This window comes from Apteryx mantelli, chromosome 1 (assembly GCF_036417845.1).
Source record: "Apteryx mantelli isolate bAptMan1 chromosome 1, bAptMan1.hap1, whole genome shotgun sequence".
Lineage (NCBI taxonomy): Eukaryota > Metazoa > Chordata > Aves > Apterygiformes > Apterygidae > Apteryx > Apteryx mantelli.
In genome coordinates this window covers 209,654,267-209,667,277 of record NC_089978.1, presented here as the reverse complement: position 1 = coordinate 209,667,277, position 13,011 = coordinate 209,654,267, and the positions used below count along the sequence as shown (strand labels likewise).

At 36.7% G+C, this 13,011-nt stretch overlaps 1 protein-coding gene across 3 annotated transcripts in view; it reads left to right on the top strand.

The window, feature by feature from the left end:
• MAGI2 (membrane associated guanylate kinase, WW and PDZ domain containing 2) overlaps window positions 1-13,011 on the top strand; it is a 781,658-nt gene that overhangs the window by 539,836 nt on the left and 228,811 nt on the right. For all 3 annotated transcript variants that reach the window (XM_067316830.1, XM_067316827.1, XM_067316829.1), the window contains one exon: window positions 4,754-4,833. In XM_067316830.1, the coding sequence (XP_067172931.1) occupies window positions 4,754-4,833 (80 nt within the window). The remainder of the gene's footprint in view (window positions 1-4,753; window positions 4,834-13,011) is intronic.

The following is a 13,011-nucleotide window of genomic DNA, read 5'->3' as shown; positions in this document are numbered from 1 at the left end:
AATAGGTTTTCAGTGTTTTCAAAAGACATTAAGGCTATTACTGTTTCCGTATTCTCTTCAAAAATGTTTCTGGAGATTGTCTGAGGTCTTTGTTGGTACAAGAAACTTCACTTGTTAAAGTGCTTTAAACTGACAGATTGCTAACACAAATCCATCAAATAAAATCTTAAGGAAAATAGTATACTGTCTAACAAATAATTATAAAAGCAAGGCAATACATTGTTAAATAAGAAAGGCCAGACTCCCAGCATTTTTGGATTCTTAAAGGTGTCGATGAGTATCTAGTCAGATTTTTAGAAAGGCTCTGGTTCCTAGCTCCAATGGTGTTAATGGGGAATTGGGACATAAACAGTCTCTGCCAGGTCTCAGATGCAGAGCTACAAAGAGAAGCTGGAGAAGAATGGGCAATTTTGCCAGACTCTCTAGGAAGTATTCTGAACTTTCTTTCACTCTATTTAAACCAGATGAAAAATGTGTTCATGTATGTTTAGAATTGTGTATAATTAATATGGGAGAACACTGATTATAGTATGCTGTTTCTGCTGGGTGCAAATACTTGGTAAAGGTGATTTAAGTTAACTCTGCAATGATTATTTTAGTGACTTTTGGCTGCAATAGTAAGCTCAGCTGCTTTACCGGGCGACTTTTATTTTGTGTTTTAGGCATTATTTTGCAAATTTAGTTAAGGCCTACAAGCTGTATCTATCTTGTATATCAGGTAATAATTTAGAATGAATTTCAAAAATGTTATGCTATGCCTGTGCTCCACCTGAACGGAGCAAAACAAAGGGGATCCTTCCTTGACTGCTTACAAGATTTCAAAACTAAGAACTTGCTCTTGATTTTAAGATGGAATTTAAGGTATGCATGGTTGGTTTGTCAGCATCTGCTTTTTAGCTCAGTCTTCCTAGCTAGCAATCACGATCAGAGAAATTGTGTAAGGATGGATTGTCTAAACCTGTCCTTTAATGATGAGGTATGGTTACTGCTGAGTAATGAAACAGTAGCCAGCAGAAAATGCTAGTGGAACTACAGCTGTATTTCTCGCAGAATGCTTTTATTGCATCACTTCACTCTCATTCAGTCAGTGACAACCGCTCTGACTGCCTGTTTGTGCATTTATTCCACAACTGCCTCTGCAATTCATTCATAACTAATCTGTAAATCCCCAACCCCTTTTTCCTCTAGTCTGTCAATGAAACTCCCCAAATGGCCACAGATGATTAAACATAGTCGTAATGCAGGCAGGTTATGCACTGTATATTTTGCAGGGTTCTTAATTAGTAAAAAGTATTAACATGTGCAGAGCTCATGCAGCAGATATGCATTAATGTTACTTTTGCCATTTGTATTAGTTTGGCCATTTTAGTGTTCCCTCTGTCTTCTTTCCCATTGCTAAACTTACATATCAAGTCTTCTTTGGAATTAGATTAAAAACTGTTTAGACCTAGATTCTGTTTCCCTTTAGCTTCTACAGATTCTAGTCTGCTGCAGAACTGGAAAGTGAATAGGCAGAGCCCTGGGACTCCAGAGAACTGGTGTCTTTAGCATTACCAGAGCATAGTCTATAGGAAGAGCAGCATCTCTCCAAAATCCACAACTTGAAAGCTGCCACAAGGGAGGCTGGAAGAGTACCCTGCCAGCTAAACCTCAGAAGTAGACATGCATACCAAACTACAACACTATAATGTAGGGCAGCTTATTTCCCTCTTTTCCTGAGAGCAGTACAATGGCAATCATGTCTGTCATTGTAGGAGTGTGTGTAGGTTGTGTACCTGGTTGCTAAGACAATGCAAAGAACCAGTACTATGTAGTACTAAGGGGACACTCACAGTCACATAGAAAAGTTAGAAGACAGGTGAGGTTGTTTCTGCTTTCTTTTAAATAGGGTAGGTCTTCTCGGCAGGAAAAGGATTTATACCCTGTGCTGAAGCACTTGTCTAGAAGAATTTAAAGTCCCACTGCAAGAGATACCATAGCTGTTTTATACACATGATAAAGTAGAGAGGCAGGGCAAGGGAGCAGGCATGGAGAAGGATCAGGAGGATATGGATGGTTTTCAAAAGATATTTTGCTCCATCAGTTATCTGTTATAGATAAAAGTTCTTGTGGATGAATCCTGCTTTTACGAAGTAGCTGAATAGGTTTAAGAGGTGGTAACTAGCTAGAGGAATAAAAGAAGAGGAAAGCGGGTGCCACAAGAGTGGATTTACATGAGATACTGTCTTCACTCTCTGACATTTTGCAGCAGACTGGAGGATCATTCTCATGTTGGAAAAGCTTTTGACTTTTTTATTTGTTTATGGTTTTGTTTAGAATGGCCAGAGTGCACAAAATTAGAAGACATCAGTCCTACTGCCTTTATGAAAGCCACATTTATGCTGAAGGGAAGCGTAACTGTTGCTTGTTGTTTCTCTTGATTTGAACAAGGGCCTTGAAGGACGCAATCCAACTAATACAGGTTTAAACAGTCATACTGAATTGGGCAGATTTTCAGCTTGTCACCTGCCTCTGTAGTGGCCTGAAAACTCATTTCCAGCCTATTCTAGAAATGTTGCCATAGGGGAATTTTCAGGACTTGTGAATTGGTCTGTTCTGCTGTTGCTTGGTCTTGTGAGAAGACAACCAGCCAGCTAGATTGCAACAGAGTTGGCTTCTGCTACTGGCTCTGCCACTGGCTTTGTCTGATGATTGTGGACAGGCACTTGATGACTCTGTGTCTCAGTTCTCCCATCTTTAAAACAGGGATGTTGATTCTTACTTTCTTTGTAAAATGCTTTGAGACCCACTGTATATCAGACCAAGCATTATGAATAGTAGTAGTAGATAGTATTCTTTTAAAGCCATGGTAAACTATCTGTGGATCTGACTTATTCCTTGCTACTAGTGGGTGTCCCTAAAATTATTTGGAATTAGTAGCTAGGAGACAGTAGCAATTGTACAAGACATGTCCATATTACAGTCAGAGATGTGACTGCAGCTTGCACAAATATGTCCAAGCTAGCTTTAAGCTCTGACACTGCTAAACGGGTACCCACGGTAGTATGGAGCTCAGTGTGTGCCGCAAGCTGCACCCAAGTAGCTCAGTATATGCTCGAATGATTAGCCCACGCTGAGCTCCATACTGCTGCAATGACATTGTTGCCAGTATCTCAGTTAGTTAATTTAAAGCTAGCTCAAGTATGTCTGCACAAGCTGCAGTTAAGCTGTGACTGCAGTATAAAAATACACCCTACAGGAGACCACAGGCAGCAGAATCTTCAGAGAAAGCATCTTAGTTACATTTACAATCAAGCACAGGCTTAAGGCATCGTTTCAAATTTACCTTACCTTTAGCTTCTCATTCTTCACGCTCTGCAAATATAACCACCCTCTTAAAGTAGGTGAAGGTTTAATTTATCCTCTCCACCTGTCATGAATGGTGTTTTAGAGTAGAATATGTTTAAAATGGGAATTTAAATGGAATTTAAATTTTTCATTTTAGTTGCCACTTTATCAGTACCTAACTCATATCTGCCTTTTTTCCATCCAAAGTATGTATGAAAGATCTAATGTTGTGACAATAATGCTGGGAAGCAGTTAGTATCATTCACATTCCAGAGATGGAGAAATCAAGGCAGAGAGGAAGTTAGCTCCAAGGACTAAACAGGGAATCAAGGTGGGAGAAGGACCTGGCTTTGTGAATTTCTTCATTCCTAGTGGAACTTCATCCCTGTTTTCATATACCTCATACTAATGTTTATAACAAAGGTCTTAAGCACACTTTAAAACGACACAGCAAATTAATAATAATCTAAATAATTCAGTACTGTTTAAATTGCATGGAATGAGTGTTCTCTTAGGATGTAGCGGATAAATAAAACATGGGCTAGAATGGGCTGTGAATGATGGTATTGTAAGAAAGGCATTTCAAAAATAAAGGAGTAAGGATCGCATCCCTTTCTATTGCATAGTCTTCCTTTTTTAACATGATTAAAAAAATGGCTCCAAATTCAAAAGCTTCTGAGAAAGGTAAACATTGAAAAAGTCTGTTTTTAAGTCTCATTAGCTGTTCTAAGTACCAGTTCATTCGGCAAAATATTCTCCTAGAAAACAGTTTGTGCTAGTTCAAGGCTATTTCATGGCTGATTCCTCAAAGATCTATTCTGAGTATAGAAAGAAGCCACATGATTCATTCAGCTTGTGCATATCTATTTTATCTTGATAGAAGAATTATATATGGAATAGATAAAGGTTTGTTAAACAAAGTATCATTAATCACTCTGTCCAGAAATGTAGACTTTCCAGGAGCATGCTGTAATTTGCATCATTTTTTAATGCCTTGCCAGTGCTGCTGGTAAGAAATCACAAACCTGTATTTATAAAAAGGACAGGTTTAAGACAAAAATAATTCTATCTGAAAACTGTGAGAATGGTACAGAATCCTGTCGCCTGCACTCGTTCAGCGGGAGAACACTGTATTTGTAATAAATTCCTTTTGCTCTGGATGAGTTCTGCATTTTCAATGAGGTTAACTTGGCAACATTCTAGTTGATTTTAATAAAAATAGCTGCTTTGAGGACAGGGAGCTGAGGTTGCCAAATTTACAGCTGCCTTGCACAATTACTCTTACACCTCCTTCAGGGCTACTTAGAACCAGTAAGCAAATTAAGTGTATCGATTGCAATTTTGTTGGACTAACCCTTTTTTCTTAAGGAATAAACTTGATTCCTTTCAGTATGTGTCTGCTCAGAGTGATCTCTTTTCTTTTCAGCCATAACACAAAGACAACATCATGGCTGGATCCACGACTTGCGAAAAAGGCTAAACCTCCAGAAGAGTGCAAAGAAAATGGTAGGTTATTAAGTTTTTGTTGCTGCTCGGAAGGGATTTGCCTTTGTGTGTGTGTGTGTGTCTCGATTCGTACAGAAATAAGGCTTTCGGGGGAATGATGAAAGGTGTTTAATTGCTGCTTTGGTTAGAAGCCATAAGTGATACCAGTTCTCAGTGTGCCATGTGTTTCTGCTTTTTATTCTGCTTTCTGATGCTATCCAAAGCTGAGGATCACAAGTGCGTTTTCTGCCTGTTGTGTTTGTGACTCCTGGACTGACCCTCTCCCTCATCTCCTACAGAGAACTTTGGTCTGCAGAACAGAATCCCTTTGCAGATTCTGAGCTTTAATCTACAGGCGATTCAATGCATAAGGGAAACTAGCAGCACCGTGGGAATATGAATATTGTTTGATTTGTATTTAAAGGTACAGTGCTATGCTATTTAGTAGCCAATTTAAACAAAACAGCGTCTGATAAAACAGGGCGTGGGAGGGAGAAAATAGATCAGTGTGTGCCAGAGTTCAAGACCAGAGTCGGGGGGCACTGCATTGTTAATGGTTTAAAAAATGAAAATGTAAATAGTGTTGGAGATGCAAAAGGGAATTGTAGTTGTTATGCAGCAGAGATGAGTGAATATAGATAGCATCAAACTGTCTTATGTGCACTCATTATGATTTTCATATTTTCTCTAGTAAAGTTCCAGTAATCAAAATCATTTTGTAAAATCACATCAAAGATGTATTGTAAAAAATCTTTTCTGTGGAGGTTTATTTAATTGTTTTATAGTTCAGTGTTAGCTCAATTAGCCAGTTAAGAAGTAATGATTTATAAAGATTGCTACTTGTTTTATTATTGTGTGATATAGGGGATTAAACACATGCATGCATTAATTCAAAGCATTTTAAAACATTTTAAATGTATTAATAGATTTCATGCAGTGCATCTGATGTATTTTAAAATTTCCAAAATGCATGAGATTGGTTAATGTAAATATTATTAACAGAAAGACAACTCAGTGCTATTCTGGACTGATAAAAAAGGTCACTGAGGAGTTTCTAGGTATATAAACTGTAGAATCAATGGTTTGGTATGGAACATTCCTGGTTTTTATGAACGGCTTCATTTTTAAAGACTCCTGTATTCCAAAAATCCCTTCCTTATTTCAGCCATAGTTCTGACGTTCTCTTCTGACATCAGAAAATTCATGTCTGAATGATTTTGTGATGTTTATTCCAGCACTGACAACACTAGCTCCCAGAGTAAATTCTACAATGAATACAACAGAAGTATTACTGACACAGAACAAGGGCACAGGAGTTTTGCATTATAAATCTCTCACGTTACTTACATGGAGCTGTATCTTTGCTTGCTCCCTAAGGAATACTAGTGTAAAAAGCAAAGGAAAAAATCCCTCAATATCTATCAAGCAACACATCACAGACGTAGTTACATGAAGTTAACGTGGATTGCTTTTTTTTTCTGTTAGCAGTTGTATACTGAGATCACAGCAAATATTGAAATATTTTTAAAAATACAGAAAAAAATAATAAATGAAGATGAGTGTGTTAACAGAACAGTATTATTTTGCAGTTATTTAACTACTGAATTAGTGAATCACTATAGTATGCTAGATCATATTGTTCTTTTAAGAGTTGCTTAGCTCATTAATGCAAAGCACTTGAAATGAAGCATAAAAGACTTTAGGGAGAGATCTTTTATTCTTAAAAAGATTGTTGTTGTAACATTCTGTTTTCCTAAAGTTGTTCAATAATTTCTGGGTTTTTTCTTTTAAAAATTCAATACTTGTAAAGGCTCCTCAAAATGGCTAATTAGCCTAAAAATGTCAGTACAGCAAGCTATTGTGGTCCAGCACTAAAGAGTTTGTTATAAAACACAGAGATTTGGAATTTTCTTTTAGATTTAATGTATTAATTTCACACCCATTTCATCTATGGCTTGGTAGATGTTTTTTATGCCAAACGTCTTTTCTGTTACACTTTATGATTTATTATGGCACATTTTTCCTCAGAGATAAAAAAAAATTTAGAAAGTCGTCAGTGCTTAGATAGGAAATGATGCTTACCTTGCTTCTGTATTGCTATCTATATACTTTGTGCTTTTCATTAACACTCATTTCTTAACATTTGAAATTTTTACTGATTCACTGAGATATATTATAATGTCCTTACCACCTATCAGATTCTGTAATCTGTTTTTCATTTTGAACAACTGAACTTTCATGTTCTCCTTTCAGTGCAAATCCTGCCAAATCTTCTTCCTTCATTGCCACCGGCAAAGAAGGCACCAGCAGACAGTTTCCACCAGAGACAGTCCCCGAGCAGCGTACAGTATTGGAGTCCAGACGTTCTGGGCTAGCAGTATAGAGGGCCCCCTCCACTGCAGGCATTTCCACTCTTTCACTTTCAGCTCTTCAGTGCTCCTTTGCCAAATACTAATTCTCCATTTTCCTTGGTTTCTGTATCTACAAATCCCAGTGCTTGCTTGTTGCTCTTTACAAAATCTGGAACCAGCCTTCCAGCACATCCCTCCTCTTGGAACAAATTTTCACATGTCTTTTCCAAGAGACTAACAAGCTCTACCAAGTCAAGCATTCTTTGCTCCATGCTGTGGACACTTTCTCTTTTCCTTTAATGACACCCCCCTTCAAGCCCCATTTGTAGGTTAGGAGATTTTAAGGGCTGATTTTTATTTCTGTCTCTGTCATGGACCTGCTGTGTGACTTTCAACAAATTACTTTGACTTTCCGTCTGTCAGATCTACTTAGATTGTAGTTCTTTGAAGAAAGAACTGCCTTACTGTCTGTTTGTGTGGTGCTTTTCTCAGTTTCATAATAGTAATAAGCAGAAATAGCTGGCAATTCTTCAATAAGAACTAGAATTTTTTACACATTTCAAGAAAAACTTGACTTTATTAAAAATACTTTGTTTTTCTCTCCTAAAAATATGAGTAAAATATTTGGGTTAGTCTGAATTGGAATACTTCTTTTAAATGGTTCCTAAAAATTTAGTTTTCACTTCAAAATTGATTAACCAGTTTTTATCTGTAGAGCGATGCCCTACAAAAGTTGTGGTTCTGCCCCCTCTGTTTCTGTGAGAAGACCTTTTCCCTGATTACTACATTTACTATAATGTTCTTATAACATAGCAGACTCATAGGGTTTGTGTGGTTGCAAGTATATTATGTGAGTGATCTGCTAACAGAGTGTCAGAGTATGGAAAAAAAATTACTGATTACTAAATAGAAAAATGTAGTTTAATATTGAAAAGCAGTTCAGTCTAAATGAAATTAAATATCTCAGTTTTGAGAGCATTCCTTTTTTGATTAAAAAAAGTAATAATGAAATTTTTCAATTTCTTGAATCCATTTTAGGAGAATTTACATTCTGGAGAAAAGTGAACATTTACTTCTTAATCCAATTTTAGGGTTAAACAGCTGTTGAAATGTTGAAATTTCCTGGGATCAGAAATGTCAAATTTCACTTACCTCATTACTAATCCATCCTAATCAGTAGTCTCCATCACTAGTCTTCAACACTCTTAGCCTTCCTTTCCTTTTGAATGTCAATCTCGTTTTTCCTATGTCTTAGTTTTCAAAAACAAGTATGCTTAAAAACATTAATAAATCTTTGATTTCACCTAGCATTCATCCATCTTTCCATCCTCTATACCCACCAACTTGATTGCCAAATATAGGTGTCTATCCACGGTGAGATGAATTACCTTTAGACTTCATTGACCATGCATACCAGGTCCACTTTGACAGTAAGCAGGGCATAGCTATCTGGTTCACATGTAAACACCAGGACATACACTGCTACATGTAGTAATGAATCTTGAATTGAACCCCACATCACTGTCTCTTTTCCCCATTCCTGTTGTCACAGGTGGTATCTTTGGATGAGCTCCCTGGCAAGTACAGCTTCAGCTCTCATCTTCATGCCAGTGACACATCTACCCTTCTCCTCTTCATCTTTTTCTCCTAGATGAACCCCTTGTTTCATTCTGTGTCTGACATCTCCCAGTGAACCATCTTCAGTCCTCCATGTTTCCCCAATTCCCTTTCATTATTAACAATACTTTCAACTTCCATATACCTTTAGCCTGCCAATTCAGGGCATTTATTGCTTCTCCCTTTTCTGTTTCATCTAGCCAGCAGAATTCTCTCTCTGTCCTTTGCATGGTACTGCATGGTTCTCATGAATTCAGGATTTCCTTCCCTTTCGTTCTTTGAAACTGCTGTCATCATCTTGAGCCGTCCTCTCTCTGAACATCTCAATTTCTTAGAAAAAGGAAAGCTATAGATTTATTGCTATAACTGAAATTTTAAATATATATAGAGAGAAATAAATCAATAGTATGATCCTTGTCAGCAAAAGCTCAGAACACAGTTGTTAAATTCAGAATCATAAGGGTGATTACAGGTTAGGTTATCTGTAATCTCAAGGATATAAGTATCTTAGGAAAGCAATAATCTTTCACAATAGTGAATAGGCCCAATTTTCCTTATTATATGCTTAAACTTTATGTAGTGCATTTTTAGCTGGACATGTCTCCTGTGAGACACAGGAGCACCTTTATTCATTTCATGTTCAGTTTGGAGATCTGTATTAAATGGTTCTGGTCTTATGAATGCATTAGCATTTTAAACCTCTTTTAGTGCTGGAAAATGAGTCTTTATCAAAACTTCACCAGTTAACATAAAAGCCCTGTTCACATTCCTGGTGTAAGATACTGCTTCACCATTTTTGCAATGCCCCTGTTTTAATACTAGAAATGACTGAAGTCCAGCAACTGTTCTGCAGTCACGATTCTTCTTTTTTCTCCTTGTTTCTTCTCCTTTAATCATGTAACTCTGGTAGAAAGCAGTAAGTTCCAGTAAGTTTATATGGACACATTTCCACAAATGCAAACAGGAATCCAAAACAAGTATTTTCTCGAACATCACCAGACTTCATTAAAAGCAATAGCTTTCAATAATATCATTAATCTATTTGACAGCTGGCACAAAAGAAATAAAATCTAGGACTGTCTTTCTAATTTTACTTATATTTAATACGTTTTGAATTTCTTGTCAAGAGTTGCAAACCAATTAATGAACTGTTCCATTAATCTATTCTAACTTCAGCTGTCAATGAATAAATCCTATACAAAAGGATCCTGTAGATTTATGTTGTAATATTACTGTATCGTAAAATGTATTCAACCTGCTGTACTGCTTTAAAAAACAAAATTGATAAAGTCGTAATTTAAAATTCATTGTTCTTTTTCATATTTGCTGTCATATCCTTCTCTTCTCCCTTTGAGTTGATTATTTATATGGAATAAAAATAAATAATGAAATTAAAGAATAAATATTTGTCATTAGCAGTAATCTGCATGATTCCTATTTCATGTTGAGCATTTTAAAAATCTCGCTTTTTGTATTTGGAACTGTTTTGTTTTAATAAGAAATAGTTTTCCTTTTCACTTGTAAATATTTTGTAAGTAAACATTTAAAACCAGAGTAATAGATGGTCCCCAAACTGAACTGCTTAGTTTCCTGTTTTAATTCATACTGAATATCTATCAATTTTTTTCTACATAAAGTAAATGTGACACAGACTGCTTTATCATTTTTCAGCACTTTTAAGCATACTTCTCCTTTTTATTTCTAATTTACAATGTCTTTTTGATCATTTCAGTCAAGATCAAACTCTAGAATATTTATCTGTATACACCTGCTTCCCTTTAGTGAGTGCAGCCTGCTCTATAGTTAAAAGTATACATAAGCTTATTCAAAATTGCAACTTAAAGTAAATCACAAGCATCATAAATAATTTGTTTAATGTAATCATTGTTTACCTGATTCTTCACTATTCTGTACTAAAATATGCATATCATCTCTTCCCATTTTTGTTTTAGAGATGCATTTGGGCATACAGGCCTGACATACTGGTTTTATAGGTAAAGCCTTACTTCTTGAACTCCTAATATATATTTTCACTGAAAACCACGTAGTGAGCTTTTATGATGGGTATTGTTTATGTGTGGCAATGCCCACTAGTGACAATTTGTTGTAGTCAACTACTAGTCTGCAAATCGTTTTCATTTGGCTCAAGTGATAGCAGCCTTAAGTTTGAAACTGAATCTTTCTGCAGCATATGGCACAAAGGGTTGGGGGCTTTTTTTGGTTGAATGGGCTGATTCTGTATCAGAGATTTACACAGGTCCTTCCGTATTTTATTGTAAAGAATGTATTCTTTGGATAAATCTTCCTTTTAAACTAACTTCTCTGATGCAGCAGCCTCCTGGTTGGAGGGAGACCAAAGGAGGAAGAGAGCTGGGAGGTGGATGGAGCAGTGCTATCTATGGGTAGAGGAGGACATGAAATGAGGAGGAAGTGCCCTACACTGTGGAGTGGACAAAGTATTACCAGGCCATCTTGCAACTCCAAATCAAGCCCTTGTTTCTGTTGAATGAATGAATCCCAGTATGAACTGGGAGAGAAGGCTATCTTTTGTTCTTTGTTTAAAGAGCTGTGTGACCCTGAACACTGTGTCTCTTAAATGGAATTCTGCTCATTGCTTCTCACAATTTTTTTCTCTCTGTGCCTTGTAAAAGGCTGCTTTTTTCCGTTGGTTCTGCAAACTTCCCTACGGACCCTCTGGTACTTTCCATCAGAAAGCCTGAGCAGCAGCTGAGCTATGGGACTAGGATATGATCCCACATCTTTAGCACACTGTGATCTACTTAGTTTTAGACTTTGGTTTATGAGGCTCTTTTCAGGTGCCCATCTCTTTCTGTGGGTGAATGTGATACAAATTCTATCACAAAAAAGAATGATTATATTGTGCCAAAGAAAGGGGCACAATATAACTTGTGTTAATCGGCTTGTGCAGGGTAGACAGGTACCTGCTGAGTAGGAGCTTTGCTGCTGCAGGAGCACCTATAGGGCATCTTCCCCTTCACAACTGCTGATTTTCACAAAACATATAAGAATTTATTTATCTTTGAGACATCATTGTCTCAGCTAAATTTAGTTAAAGAACCCATAAAGTTCATTTCTCCAGGAAACCAAAGTAAAAAGAGATATCAGCTTCGGAAAAATAGTTTTTACTTGATCAAAATAAGAACTCCTAAAATTGTACAAGTCATGATTAATATCTAATGATAAGTGCTAGTTACATTATATATTAAATGGTACCATTTGCTCCATTATAGTCAAGGGTCTACCAGCATTACTATTTTAATCCCTGTTTCCAGGGAATTATATTAGCTATTGGAAGTATGTTGAGGAGACTCTCTTTTTTAAACTTTGTACTAGCATAGCTTAATTTTTTTCTTCAAACATTGCAATGTTGTTGGCTATTAAATAGGTCACAGGAAAAAATAATGCTTTTATATGACATAAGACATGACTTATGACTATAGAAAGAGACCTTCGCTTATGTTATTAGCAGTTCATATATGTGTTTTTTTCAGGCAAGCTGTCTTGGAAAATTTTAGCATTCATGTTAATTTATGACATATGACTAAGCCACAGATGTCAGGATTCCTAAATAAAGGCCTCAGAGGTGTCTGTGTCTAATATAGCTTTCAGTCAGTAGTCTGTGGCAGCCGTGCAATTCACAAAAAGTTGGTGTTGTCCTGCATGGTGTCATCTTTTATTATTGCCATTGGTTACAGCAGATAAGAAACATCTACCACATTAAAAGAACTTTCTGTCCATCCATCTGTCTGTCTGTCTCACTTGAAATTTCAGAAATATTTAATGTTCATTTAACTCTTCTTCACTGAAGCCATTTGAGAATTGGAGTCTAAATACTAGTTAATATTTTCCATGAAAAAAAGAAATGTCATGTGTTCAACATGAACATATTAAGTGATTGCAAATGGGACAGGAAGCGCAGTGCGCAGTCATGATGGATGGGAAATGACCAAGGAGGTATTCTCTCTATGAAAGAAAAAGCAAGGAATTTCCCATCATAGATGATGTGGGCACCTACAAGCTACTTGCTGCAACATCTCGTATGTGGTGACCAGGTCCCTGAAACAGAATCCAGATCCCCTGTTAGGAATATATTTGTGTGTAGAGAGCCAGGCATAGAATGACGAGCCAGAAAGGCTGCGCCCTGAAGAGGGAGACAGCTAAAGACACAAAAGTGGAAATGTTACGATCCCAAGCTTGTGTCTCCAGAGTT